The 14,377-nt window shown below is 37.1% G+C and overlaps 1 protein-coding gene across 2 annotated transcripts; it reads left to right on the top strand.

The window, feature by feature from the left end:
* LOC109235158 (probable protein phosphatase 2C 55) lies at nucleotides 304–3,586 on the top strand. 2 transcript variants are annotated; one of them, XM_019401145.1, is made up of 3 exons: nucleotides 304–710; nucleotides 1,901–2,651; nucleotides 2,880–3,586. In XM_019401145.1, the coding sequence occupies exons 2-3, from the start codon at nucleotides 1,961–1,963 to the stop codon at nucleotides 3,095–3,097; spliced, it is 909 nt and encodes a 302-aa protein (XP_019256690.1). In that variant the 5' UTR covers nucleotides 304–710; nucleotides 1,901–1,960; the 3' UTR covers nucleotides 3,098–3,586. The 2 variants fall into 2 exon arrangements, with proteins under 2 accessions (XP_019256690.1, XP_019256689.1); XM_019401144.1 differs by having other exon boundaries at nucleotides 1,901–3,586.

Here is a 14,377-nt window from a genome sequence, read left to right as displayed (position 1 = left end):
TTTGGCTAATTAGTTTGAAAAGCATTTCTGAGCAGCAATTAGTATTTAACCAAACTTTAAAAAACTGCTTCTAAGTATATTTTTCTCAAAAGTGCTTCTCAAAAAAGTGCTTTTGGAGAGAACTTTTTTCTGCTTCTCCTCAAAAGCATTTTTTTTCCTTCCAAAAGCTTGGCCAAACACCTCAATTTTTGGCCAAAAGTGCTTTTGGTAAAAAAAAAAAAAAAGGCATTTTTGACCAAAAAAAAAAAAAAATTGGCCAAACAGGCTATAAATGAGTTACAACTCATTTAATGACCTAACTTATTGATACCACAAGGATTATGATGGGATGGAAAAAATCTCACTCTCTCAACAAAAGATAATGATTCTGAGCCTCTGTTTGCCGTCTCCTTGTTAGACTGAACTTCAATATTGATATCGGATACCGATCTAAGTCATTTGACTCCCTTTCAACTCTTCCATTTGACACGGAAAAAAATAAAAATAGAAAAGAAAAAGAAAAAACGAACAACAACTGGGTAAACTTCCAACAGTTCTAGTTGCACCTATTTCTTGCCACCCACGACCAAAATAGAAGCAGCTGCAGCTTTGCATTAGCCTACCCCTCCCCCCCCGCCCCCCACACACACACAACAAAACCCCCCTCCAGGCTCCAAACCTCAATCTTTGTAACAAAGCTGCCGCCGCCAAATAAGGAAAACGTTTTTCAGGTAATGTCTGATACCCTCTCTCTTTCTTACTCCATTTCTTAATAATTTAAGCATTGTGAATAAAACAAGGGAGAAAGCTCATAGCTTCTTTTTTTTTGTAAGTTGTTACTTACTACTATTATTTTGTTTTATCCATTTTGTAATTGTTTTCCTTTAATCTGCTAATTGCTTGCTAGCTTGATCAGGATAAAGATGACATATTTAATCCTTATACATACGTATCTGCTTGTTGGGTCACATAGCCTTGCATTGGATTTGATTTTTTTTGTGTCACGTTAGAATTTACATTCTAAATTTGATGGATTGAAGTTTGGAATTAGTCTTTCCTGTAAATTCTTTGTTTCCTTATCAATTACGTTTCATTGTGCAACAAGTATATGGTCTTTGTACTAGGAACTTCTTGCTTGTAAGAATTCTGTATATAAACACTTTTTTTTGCTCATATTAACAAGGCATTCAAGTGGAAACATTGAGGGACTTGTGACTTAAGTCACAGGTTCGAACCCGATGGTAGCGGTTGGTCCTAAGGGTTGGCCCTAGACAGATTTCTCCATCATTAAAAAAGACAAGGCGTTCCCTTTCTCTTAGCTCTTCCGGAACCATATTTTCTATGTTGTTTACCTTTGTTAGGGGTTGTTTGTTTTTGTTGTGGTGGTGGTGGTGGTGTGGTGTGTGTGGGGGGGAGCCATGGGGGGGAGCCAGGATTTGAAGCTTATGGGTTCGGGATTCTAGTCCTTTTAAGTTACTGGGTTCTAAATTAACAATTTGTACTTTAGGACAAATACGTGGATTGGACTAAAACGACTGGGTTCGGCCAAACCCGTACTCGATGGGCTAGCTCCGCCCCCGGGGGAGCAGGGGCGAAGCTAGAAGTCTAGAGCTTTTGTTCGAACAATGTATTGTATTAAGAAATTCATTAAATATGTATAAATATTAAATTTAGAACCCAGTCATTAGTACTTGAAGTCGTTATTCTAAAATTGAGAACCCGTAAAGTTGACTAGCTCCGCTGGGGGAATGGGAGATTTCGGGTTTAACTTAGAGGGAGCTACGAGTTTGAGTCTTGTTGTTTAATGGACTTCACATATTCATGCTTTATCTAGTGTGTCTAGAAAAGGTATTAAAAAAGGGAAAACTATGATCGATTGATGAGACCATATTAGGTTTTTAAGCAGTGATTATTTTTGCAGAACTTTACATCCTGAACTGCAAGCGGAGCTTCTCCCCGGCATTGATAGTCACAAAGCAAAATGGCTGTTTGTGGTTCAAGAACTTCTCATATTGGTCATTTTGTTGGCAATATGACTGCTAGGCGCCTGCAATATGGTTTGTCGGTAAATAGCAGCACCGTCTCTTACAGCAATAGAAGCATTGAGAATGTTAGAAAAGCCAGTATTTGTTTGAGAAATGAAGGCCAGCCCCACAACTTCATGTTATCTCAATATTTCAGAACTAGTGTTGCAAAGAGGAGGGGCAATTTGAATCCATACGAAGGATTTGGTTTAGAAGGTTTTTGCATTTTATCACCTGCGCATTTCTCTTCTGGAACTACTTCTCCTCCTGGCATGTCTTCTATTAATTCTCAGGGAAAGAAACGTGCTGCAACTACTGCTGGTTCTTCTGAAGGAAAGATACACCTGAAGCTGAATTCGGGATCATTTTACCTGCCTCATCCTGCTAAAGTAAAAACTGGTGGAGAGGATGCTCATTTTATATATGGCCCTGCACAAGCTATAGGTGTAGCTGATGGGGTCGGTGGATGGGCTGATCTTGGTATTGATGCGGGGGAATATGCCCGTGAACTAATGTCTAACTCTATATCTGCAATACAAGAGGAACCTAAGGATTCCATAGACCTAATCAAGGTCCTTGAGAAAGCTCACATGAGAACAAAAGCAAGAGGTTCTTCGACTGCTTGTATTATTGCGCTCACTGATGAAGGTATATATGCTGTTAATTTAGGAGACAGCGAATTTATATTGGTTAGACATGAATCTGCTATATTCAAATCTCCTGCACAACTGCACGGTTTTAATTTTCCATATCAACTGGAGGGAAGTAGTGCTGGTGATTTGCCTAGCTTGGCTGAGGTGTTTAAAATTGCAGTTGCTCCAGGAGATGTCCTAATTGCTGGTACTGACGGGCTTTTTGACAATTTATATGACACAGATATCACTGGAGTTGTGGTTCATGCTGTGGAAGCTGGCTTAGAGCCAAAGATGACAGCTCAAAAGATAGCAGCATTGGCACAACAAAGAGCAATGGACCCAACTAACCCGTCCCCTTTCTCTGATGCAGCCAAAGAGGCCGGATTTGAGTACCACGGGGGGAAACTTGATGACATAACCGTAGTTGTTTCTTATGTAAATAATGACGGCGATCCATAACATAATGGCGTTTTGAAGACATGGGAAGTTGGGAACATTGACCACTTGGTATCCTTAGTTTGAGGTTTGAAGCAGGAACAGCAGCTGGCTGAGAGTGACATTGCAGTACCAGAGATCAGAGGCATCAGTGGTTGAATTTTCGCTGTTGGATTGCCGAAAGAACAATTGTTGAAAACGAAAGCTCTGCAGCTGCATGTTGCGGCAACCTAGTGGAGCACCTTATTTGGTCAAGTGTTTTAGTTCCTAAAATTCAAAATGGGCTGTTTGAGTTCATCAGAATTTAATGGAGGGCGCTACGTTCTACCAGGTTGATAGAGATCTTAATTGATTAATTAGTTCTTGTTGACATTGATGTATATTAAGACACGGCTCGCTGAAAGTTCTCGTTTCTGTCTATTTGGTTTTGTATGCCATGGGTTCTGTATTCTTGAAGAAATACTTTCCTTTTCTACCCACTTGGGGTTTGTGAGAACTCATTTTCCTAGCCAACTCTGGATTTAGTTTTGCAACACTCTGAGTATACTAATCTGAAATTGGATTTAGAGGGATGGGATGACTGAAAAGGAGGTATACCTCCTTGAACTGGAACGGATTGCGCACAATTTACTCCGTCCCATAGTGCCAAGCACTCAAGGGTGTGACCTAGTATTAGTTAATGAAGAGGTTTCAAATCCTAGTTAGCGATTAAAAAAAAAGCAAGTAATTTTTTCCTATCTACATAAGTCTCGGTACATGTGCTAGTGGAAGGCAGTGCTAAGAACTAGTCTCTTGTGCTAGTGGAAGGCAGTGCCAAGAACTAGTCTCTCCTCTAGGGCCCTAAAAGCCAAGTACAACAAAAATTGGCAGACTCCTATCTTTGCCTTTCGAATGTGTGACATTCGAAATTAAAGTTGTTTTATATGACATTGATAAGTTGTTTTATATGACATTGATACAACAAAAAGGAGATAAGTAGCTATTTATATGACATTGATTTGTGAAGTAATTAAAGTTGTTTTCTAATGAAAATCGAAAAAGTTCTCTTGATTTTGTCCTAGGTATATATAATGGTCTGCTAGATCTATTGTAGAGTACAATTCAGTATCTCTGTCTAATCTGAATTCTTCAAGGCTTACACTTGGGTTTTTACCAAATATTTCTATTGTAACAACAGAAAGATGTATTGGCATAAAGCTCGAACAATTTTAAGTGAGTTTCTTATATATATCGTAAGTTACCACTAGTGCTGTATTGTGGGCCGGTCTGGGACCGGGACCGGACCGGGCCCGCGGTCTTAATGGGCTAAACGGTCTAGGCGGGCCGGTCCTGGTGGGCCGGTCCCTGATGGTGTAGAAAGCCCGTGGCGGGCTGGTCCCTTGCGTGAGGCCCACGAGACCGGGACCGCTAAGCCCGGGACCGGCAGGCGGTCCTGGGCCGGTTCAACCGGGCCTAACGGTCCTAACGGGCTCTAACGGCTCTTTTCTAAAAAAAAAAATTTTTTTTTTTTAAAAAGACCAACGGTCAGATTTTTTAAAATCTAGCCGTTGGCCTTTAATTTTCAACCGTTTGGAACTTTAAAAAATAGCCATTTGGCCCCCAAACTTTATTATAATTACACTTTTTTCCAATTCTCAAACTAAAAATCCCCCTCATTCTTTATTTTTACTCACCAAATTCATCATCTATCATTCAATTCTCTCTCAATCTATATCTAATTTCTCTTCTATAATTGCTTATTTTATTATTTGCAATTTCGTAGAAAAATTGTGAAAGTTGGTGATTGAAGTATTCAAGTCTTCAACGATTTTCAATTTCAAGAAGTTGTTCGGCATATCGGTAAACTCGTTCCACTCTTAAGTTTTAAGATATTTTTTTGTGTGTTTAGTTTGCATAATTGTAATTATATGGCAATTTCTTTGAAAAAAATGTTTGGTTGGTAAGGAAAAGCTTAAATTGGTGAAAGTAGTCTCCAACCTACTACCCTTCCCCGGCTCCCCGACCCAGACCTATTACCCGTCCTGCTGCTTCCTATTATTCTTGATAGTGATAACCCTTGTTTTTCAATTTTTCCGATAGTGAATTTTGCCATACATGTTGCACAAGGTGAACAATTAAATGAAGAAGTTATGAATGCTCCTTATCCTTAATCAAACTAATCTTAGAAAATGATGAGGAAAATGAGGATGTAGATGAAACCAACCGAATTTAGATGATATCCACCTACTAGTCCTGTTAATAACCCCAACTGATGTCCCGCCCGACCACCTGTAGAACCCCTACTTTTAATAGACAACCTTCTAAACGCCTAGAAACATCATTAGTTTGGAATTTTTTTACTCAAGTAAGAGAACAAAATAAGGCTAAGTGTAAAACTTGTGGGAAATTGCTGGCGCATAAATATACTGGAAGACCGTAGCGGTACGGGTAGTTTGGGCTAGGCACATACAAACACACCCTAGAGATAAAGTTAAATATTTACAAATGAAAGCGCAGCAAGAGGGGACAAGTGTAGATCCTGCGGTTAACCCTAGTACAGGTTCAAATCTAGTTCAACAGGAATTAACACTTGTACCGGTGGTATTTTATATTTACGATTCTTAATAAAGATCGTGAAGAATTAGCAAAGATGTTACCCGTTATGTGCTTACCATATACTTTTCCTTCTAACCCTAATTTTGTGCATTATTTAGAAAAGTTTTTTAATCCTACTTATAAAGGTTGGCCTCGCGCAACAGTTAAGAAGCGATATTTATAAAATATAAACATGAATATGAACAATATTTGCGGTATTTATTTACTCATAATAACTAATCGGATTTCTATTACTACTGATATTGTGTAGAAGTAATAATGACTGTGATTATCTAACTGTTACAAGTCATTGGATAGACGAGGAGTGGATAATGCAAAAACGCATTATTGGGCGTATAGAATAATTAATTCACGTCACACAGGTAAGTTTATTGCTAACGCTGTTGCAGATATTTGTAGATATTTTTGCATTAGAGATAAAATAATGGCAATTTCTATGGATAATGCTTCTAGTACACTTAGTGCTATAGGCATACTTACAACAACACTAAATCCTGCATTTAGTAATTGTTTCCATGTGAGATGTATTTGTCACATTTTACCATTTAAATCGTCGTGATGGTATGAGAATTTTTAAATTTAGAAATTGAAAAGGTTAGAATGACTCTTAATTGGCTTTTTTATTCAACCGTAGAAGTAGACTTAGAGAGTATTTTAAAAAATGTGATGAATTTGGCCTTAGAGAAAGAAAGGTTCCTAACCTGTGTCCAACTAGATGGAATTATATTCGAAAGTTTAGTAGTTGCATATGAATATAGAAACCCAATTAATGCAACGTTTAATGCTCGTGTTGGTGGTTGAGGATGATGATGAAATCCTTACAAATCAAGATTGGACGAATGTAAAAATTCTTATAGATTTTTTAGAACATTTTCAATTTGCTACAAATATATTTTTCTTGGACAATATTATCCTACTATTTCAAATTGTTTAGTTTATATTGCGCACTATGTGATTTGTTTGTTGAATTTTCGGAGTGTGGAGAAATTCTTATAAACTTGCTATAAATGCAATGAAAGAAAAGTTTAAAAAATATTTTTTTCCCAATCCCCCATTTTTATGTTGTTGCTTGCATGTTAAATCCTACTATGAAATTAGAGGTCTCACTTTTGGTACTCAACTATATTTATAAGGCTTTAGATCTTTCAGTTGAGGAATTTTCTACACTTGCAGAGGCAAAAGCCTCAATTAAATAAATGCTCAAACAATTTATAATGCTTACCAACTTGCGTTAGATCATGCTAGGCCAAATGTTCCAACCCTACTTCGTCTAGTTCACAATCATCTAAAAGAGTTGCGGGCCTAAAAGCACTTAAATCTTGGACGGAGTTTAGGGGTTCTCAAGGTGATAATTTTGATGAGACTTCACATCTAAATGAGCTTCAAGTTTATTTGTCGCAGGGACTTGAAAAGGAGAATCCAGACGGACACCTTTGATACTTTTGGAATGGTGGAAGGCAAGGGAAAAACATTTTCCGGTTCTGGCAAGGATGGCTCGGGATATTTTATCTATTCAAGCTTCAACAGTTGCATCAGAGAGCGCTTTCAGTCAAGCAAGACTTCAAATAGGTGATCATAGAGCATCTATGAGGGAGAGCTTGGAAAAATCAGTACTATTCAGAGATTGGATCCGCTCGGAAAGAAGAAACTTTGGACTTGCAGAATCACAACCGGAGATAGACGAAGCTTATGAAGAAATGATAGCGGAACTTGCGGAGGATGCTGCTTCGCCCGGAAGCGGTGATGAACAAGCTTCTTTTCCGCCACCACCAACGGAACCTCCTCCGAACCTTGAAGGATTTATGAGATTTGTTAGAGATACAATGTAGGTTATGGTGTAACTTGTACTTTGGCATATCTTCTTTAGTTTTTTTTCCTTTTAATGGTGGTATTAGTATCTTGTTGTGCTCATTCCATTGGGGGAAAGAAGACTAAGAAAGATATGCCATTTTTGGTAATAAAAATTATAAGACATGCCCTTGAATATCTCTTTGCAATATTTTTTTGTCTTTAACTTGCAATTATTTATAAGCTATAATATATAACATAACATACAATATATACTACAAGAAAATATATAAGGGAATATATATACATAACATACAATATATACTACAAGAAAATATATAAGGGAATATATATACATAACATACTATATATAATATACTATACTAGTATACTATACTAGTATACTATATATATTATATTTATATGAAGAAGTAGTACTATATATACTACAAAACAAGATTTTTTAAAATGAGGGCCCCACCCCCAATGACCACCAACGGTCATATTAATTGCACAAATAGCTGGGTTTTTTTTTCAATTTACAAAACTAACCTTCTCTAACACTATAAGTACCCCCCTCCCTCTTCTTCATTTCAATACTCAATACTCATTTCTCAATCAAAATTTCTCTCAATCTCTCAATCTCCAATTTTCAAGACTTCAAGTCTCAATCTCAATTTTCAAGTTAAATCATGCCTCGTTCGGAAAGAGTGCGCTTATTTGTTTCGCAATACTATGAAGTGCTTGAAGAAAATGAAGAAGGCCAAATATTAAAGTGCAAGAACTGTGGAAGAGTCTTAAATTTTCGTTCAGGGTGTACCACAGGCATTTTAAGGAGGCATATAAAGTATTGTGTTGAGGGTATTTATCCGCAAATTCGTCTTTAAGATTTTTCAACAATTTGTGTTATTTTAAAATTATTAGACGTATTTATGCTTCATGTTGTACTTTGTTATTAATTTATTATGCATGCCAATTTAGTTTTACTATTGATTTGTTATTTTACATTTTCGTCAAACACTTTAATAATTAGATTTCTATATTATATATACTACATATATTTATATAGCCATGCATAAGAGCAATTTATATATATACATACACATATGGTTTACAAGAAATTACCTTATATAAAAAAAAATTAAAAAAAAGCCCGTTAGGCCCGATAAGCCCACGAGCCCGGCCCATTTAGCCCAGGACCATATGGGCTTAGGCCCGTCACGGGCTGGTCCTACCCGTTGAGCCCACGAAGCCCGGGACCGCGAAGCCCGGGACCGCGAAGCCCAGGCCCGTTTAGCCCGGCCCATTTAGCCCATTTAGGCCCGGGCCCGGCCCACCATACAGCCTTAGTCACCACTCGGTATTTCTTCTCTCCTGTATGTTCTGTTTGTAACCTTTTCAGTTTTATAACATGCCATTTTAAACTGTGTCTTGTACTAAAATTCAATAGTTTTCTCACTCTTTTTTTTAATAGTCGACATAATTGGATATTATTCACTCATTTCACCTCTCTTTTCAACCTATCGCTTAGCACTTGCTTCTTTAACCTCCACCCTGACCACATCCGAAATTAAAGTACCCATTGATTTAAGGGAAATTACCAGCTATGTCCATTTATAAGTAGCTCATTACAAAAATTGGCCAATTGATAAAATATTACTAATATTAGCCAAATTAGCCAATTAGCTATTTGTAGCAAAAAATATCAAATTTTTAGCTTTGTTTTTGGGTTGGGTGGTGTATTAGAATAGATTGGGCACAACTTAAGGAGCTTGAATCTCAGTTTTGGAATAATTTGGTGAAGTTTTGAGGTGGTTTGAATTGAAAATTCGAAATAAAAGCTGAACATGAAAAATAATGATATGTGTATCACACTGTGTATCATTTGTGTATCACATATGTATCATATTTGTATCAATTGTGCATCACATGTATATCCATGTATACATGTGTGTGTGATACATGTGTCGCAGAAGACTTTTATGAACTCGATTTAATTACGAATTTTGATACAAAACCAGTCCAAATCACCTCCAATCTTCCTCAAATTTTGTATATTGACTTATCTATATATTTTCAATGAATTTCAACTATACCCGTTGAAAAAGTTCCTTTTTTGTTTAGATTTTTGGAATATTGTATAGATTTTTGTATTTTATCACCTTATTTGCTGCCCCGTCCATGAAATTTTCTTTCTGTCTTGTATCTAATGTTGCTAATCACGCTTAAAAATATGGAAGGTGATTTTTGCATGTGATTCTTTGAGAGAGAAAACCCTATTATTTGGTTTTTCAATTTTTGTTGGCTAGTTTTGGTAAGTCTATGACTAATGGCTAGAGGTTGGTAAGTTGAGATTTATTTGGGACATTTGTGTAAGTTTTCCTTGATTTAATTGGTTAAACTATGATTGTGTTTTCCTAAGAAATTATAACTTAATGCATCAGAGTTACTAAGAAATTGAAAAGCTAACTCTATACGTAGAGTGGTTATGTCCAGATTTAACAATGATAGAACTATGCATATACATAATGAAGCATAAATTTGAGAAATTGTGAAATCTTTAAACAAAAATAGACTTCTAAATTTACTGGAATTTTAAACTTACATAGTAAACAACAAAGAGAATTTTCCCTTTCGGAAAACCAGGAAATTCTTTACAAAGCTTTTATACGGATAAAGATACATGACTATTTTACAATCAATTTATAAACAAAGAACTAGGATTACAATGAGATAGAGAAAATATGAGAGTGATAAGGAGAGGATTTTCTAAAAAGTGACCTGTAGATTTTTTCGTTTGTCCATCTCACAAATTGGTCTTTGGATTTTATACTCGGATTTGAAACACTTTCAAGATCTTTCTTTTCAACTTGCCGGATACTTCATTGAGCCCCATCGTCACATAACTTTCAAGAAGATTCTTTTTATTTTGTCCATTATTTGGATTATTCCTCTTTACCCGTTTGACAATTCTTTCTTTTAGATTTATGTCTTATCTTCTTTATTATTCTTATGTTTATGTTCCTTTATTCTTTTTTCATGTGTCCAAGTTATGCAAGCTACTAAGTCGAAGTTTATTTCAAAGTCATCATCTTCATTTTCATGATAACTCATATATAAAACTCTATTTGTATAATCTTCTTCAATGTTTTTGAGGTTGCTCTTTCTTCCTACAATTCCTCTTTGGTATCAGAGCTAATATTAATTTTGATGGAGGCAGTTCCATGAGATAGAATTGTCTAAATACCCTTTTAAAAAATTATATTCCATAGTTACCTTTTGATTTTTTATAGCCAAATATCTATTTATGGTTACCTTCTACCCTTAAGCCATAAAATAAACTTTGTATTATTTTTCTCTCTCCACTCAAATTTCTCCTACCCCTAACCAACCAAAAGCTTCAGCCGAGGACCCCTAAAAAAGCTGCCCACCCCCAATCTCTCACCCACCAGCAGCGCCATCTCGTTCTCATTCTCTTCAATGGAGGATAGATCTCCTCCTTCTTGAGAGAGCAGCAGTCGTCTTCCCATTCCCCCTTCTCCCAGTAACGCCCACGCGCTCCACCCCTCCCACCTAAAACCTCGTAACGTCTNCGCCCAGCACTCCACCCCTCACAAACCTGATCATCCGCCCACCTTCCTAAGAGATGATCATCATCCTTGAATTCCAAAAAGAAAGCTGATAGCAGCCCACTCCATTAACAACCTCCAGTTGCCACCTCAAGAAAAGGGAACGAACAGCAGCTGCAAAAAAAAAAAGAGGAACGAAGACGACGGAGTTTTGGGGCTGAGCAACTTGAATTTTCTGTTAATATATTTCAATGTATCTCGCTGTATTTCCATCTATTTCATTGTATTCATTGTCTTTTTTTTTCATTGTATTTCAATGTATCTCGCTGTATTCCATGTATTTCATTGTATTCACTATCTCGTTGTATTCCATGAATGATTCATATATTTTTTTAGTTAATATAATTTATGTATTCAGATGTATTATATAATTTCTCTGAAGATTGCTATGTTTTGGAGGTATTTTTTGGTTAAGAATCTTTTTTATAACCGGAAATACAAAATTTGTGTTATAATTGAGTTTGTTGAGTTATATTAGGAGTCTATTATCTTAATTGATTCACTTCGTTTAAAAACAGTGTAATCCCCAGTTTCACGCCGGGAATACAGTCGAATACAATAATCTGTCCAGTTGTAATCCCATGTTTCACGCCATGAATACAGCGAATACAAAAATCTGTCTAGCTGTAATCCCCTGTTTCACGCCTAGAAATGCTACCGTATTCATGAATACAGTAGCTTAAATACATCGAATACACTCTAAAAAATCTGAAAGCATAGCTATAAGAAGTAATATAGTAAATAGTAGCTACAACTAGCTAATAAGCACTAAATAATAGTGGTTTCTGAAAGTTTCTCTTCATTATTTAGCATCTTTTGCTCCTTCAGAAACTTAAAATTATCACTTTGTCATGCGATTTATGAATTTGACATTAGTGTTTAAGATATGTCACAATACATCACAGGAACATGGTTAATAATCTTATTATTGGTAACATTTCCAGACTCAATCAGCTGTAATGCAAAATCCACCAGATTCAATTCCTTATTTACCTGGTATTATACAGAATTTTCTACTGCTCCTTGAACTTACAAACTATTGAAGAGGTACCCACTACTGGTGCAGCTAATCTGGTGTTGTACTATGTACAAACTGCTTCTTAAAAGGACATGAAGAAGCCCAAGACCTAAAATTCAGAAACTAATTGGTACGTGTAACCCAAAATGAAGGTAAATCATTTACAAGGCACACACGACAAAAATAAGAATAGCAGTGCAAATTTGTTGCAATAATACAGTAAATTATATATTATTCCTGGATGACAATACGTCCTCCACCACATACATCATCTTCATCTTATTGAATGAACCTTTCTGTATTTTGTAAGTTCTCTAAGGAATACATTGATATTTGTCTACTTTTTCTCAGGAATTTTTTCTAATAACTCTGGAATGACCTCGAAAAGATCACCCACAAGTCCATAATCAGCAACCTGCAATTCAAAGGGACCAAAGTTTACAACATGGATCTAATACGCAGCCTTTCGCCCATATAACAAGATCAAATTAGCCTCAGTACAGAAAAATTCACCCGCTGGAGTCTTCATGTCGTTACACAATTTCAAGGAGAGAGTTTTTCTTTCAATAAGTCAATTTCAAGGAGATTTATGCTAAATCAACTTCTTGACGGAATAACTCAGTACCAATTTAAGTACACAGTCTAAAACACCAACTTATCAGAATGGACTGCATTGAGAATTATTGTAAAACACATGGCTCTCTTGTGGTATTGTAAATTGCTTTACAAGTGTGACGACCCAACCCGTTGTCTCATGTATTACAACCCCGTTTCCCCCATTTATTGCTCTTCATGTTTTATTATCAGCAATGGGTGAGTTAGAGTTTAATTGAATTGGTTTGGATAGGAAATGAGACACTTAGTCTCTTTAAGGAAGGTTTGGTTTGGAAAAGTCAACCGAACGTTGACTTATTAGTTAGAAGGCTCGGATGTGAATTCCGGTGATTCGGTTAGCTTCGGGAGGTGATTTGTGACTTAGGAATGCGATCGGAAGTGATTTCGGAGGTCTGGAGTAGAATTAGGCTTGAATTGGCAAAGTTGGCATTTTGGCGAATTCCGGTGGATAGGTGAGATTTTGATCTGAGGGTCGGAATTGAATTCCGAGAGTTGCAGTAGCTCCGTTAGGTGATTTTGGATATGTGTGCAAAATTTCAGGTCATTCGGAGGTGTTTTGGTCGGGTTTTTTATCGAATGCGTAATTCGAAAGTTTTTAAGAAACTTAGGCTTGAATTCGATGTGATTTGATGGTTTTAGCGTGGTTTGATGTGTTTTGAGGATGAGAACAAGTTTGAATGAGGTCTTAGGATGTATTGGTGTTTTTGGTTGAGGTCCCGGGGGCCTCGGGGTGAATTCCGCTGTTTAAACGAGAGTTTTGAAGTTTGCTTCAGGTCTGTTGTTGCTGTCATCTGGTATTTCCGCATCTGCGGAAATGGACCGCAGAAGCGGTTCCGCAGAAGCGGGCGAAGGAGCGCAGAAGCGGTTCGTGGCCTGGTGAGGAGATTCCGCAAAAGCGGGATATAGTCCGCAAAAGCGAGTCTGCAGGAGCGGACTGTCAACCGCAGAAGCGGTACTGGGTGATCCGCAAAAGCGGATTTTGGGACGCAAAAGCGGAAATTGTAACTTTAATGAAAACCGCTTAAGCGGACTTCTGACCGCAGAAGCGGTCCCGCATAAGCGGAAGCGGGACCGCAGAAGCGAAAAACAACTGTTACAGAAGGGTTTAAAATATTAAATTTCATCCGCGAACAAGAGTTGGTTTCTACCATTTTTAAGCAACTTGGAGAGCTTTGGGCGAGAATTTTCGAGGGTTTTGACTGAGAATCAATTGGAGGTAAGTCTCTTGGCCTAATTATTCGAGTTTATGGTAGAAATTACATGTAAATTGTGGAAAATTCATCAAAAACGGGTCAAGCTAGGGCTTGAAAAGTTGTGATGTAAAAACGGATTTTGAAAGGGCATTTGAACTCCGATTTTGGTAAAATAGGTATGTGTAGACTCGTGGCGAGACGAGGAATCCAGTGATGTAAATTTCGTAATTTTTCGAGAAGTGGGCCCGGGGCTCGGGTTTTGCCAACTTAGTGAATTATGGTATTTTTTGAGTCTTTTCGATTGGGTTATGTTTCTTTAGCCTATTGTGATGTATTCGTTGTGGTTTTAATCAGATTCGGCGTGCGAAGAGGTTGATTCGAAAGGCAAAGGCATAGCGAGCTAGACTTGTGGCCGGCTTGAGGTGAGTAATAGATGTAAATGATGACCTGAGGGTCTGAAACCCCG

This window comes from Nicotiana attenuata, chromosome 12 (genome assembly GCF_001879085.1).
Source record: "Nicotiana attenuata strain UT chromosome 12, NIATTr2, whole genome shotgun sequence".
In the NCBI taxonomy this organism is placed as follows: domain Eukaryota; kingdom Viridiplantae; phylum Streptophyta; class Magnoliopsida; order Solanales; family Solanaceae; genus Nicotiana; species Nicotiana attenuata.
Note: the sequence above shows the minus strand (reverse complement) of the source record. Positions and strands in the feature narration are given on the sequence as shown.

Bases quoted from the DNA above. Each gene is read 5' to 3' on its own strand.
- LOC109235158 (XM_019401144.1), top strand. From the start codon at position 1,961: ATGGCTGTTTGTGGTTCAAGAACTTCTCATATTGGTCATTTTGTTGGC.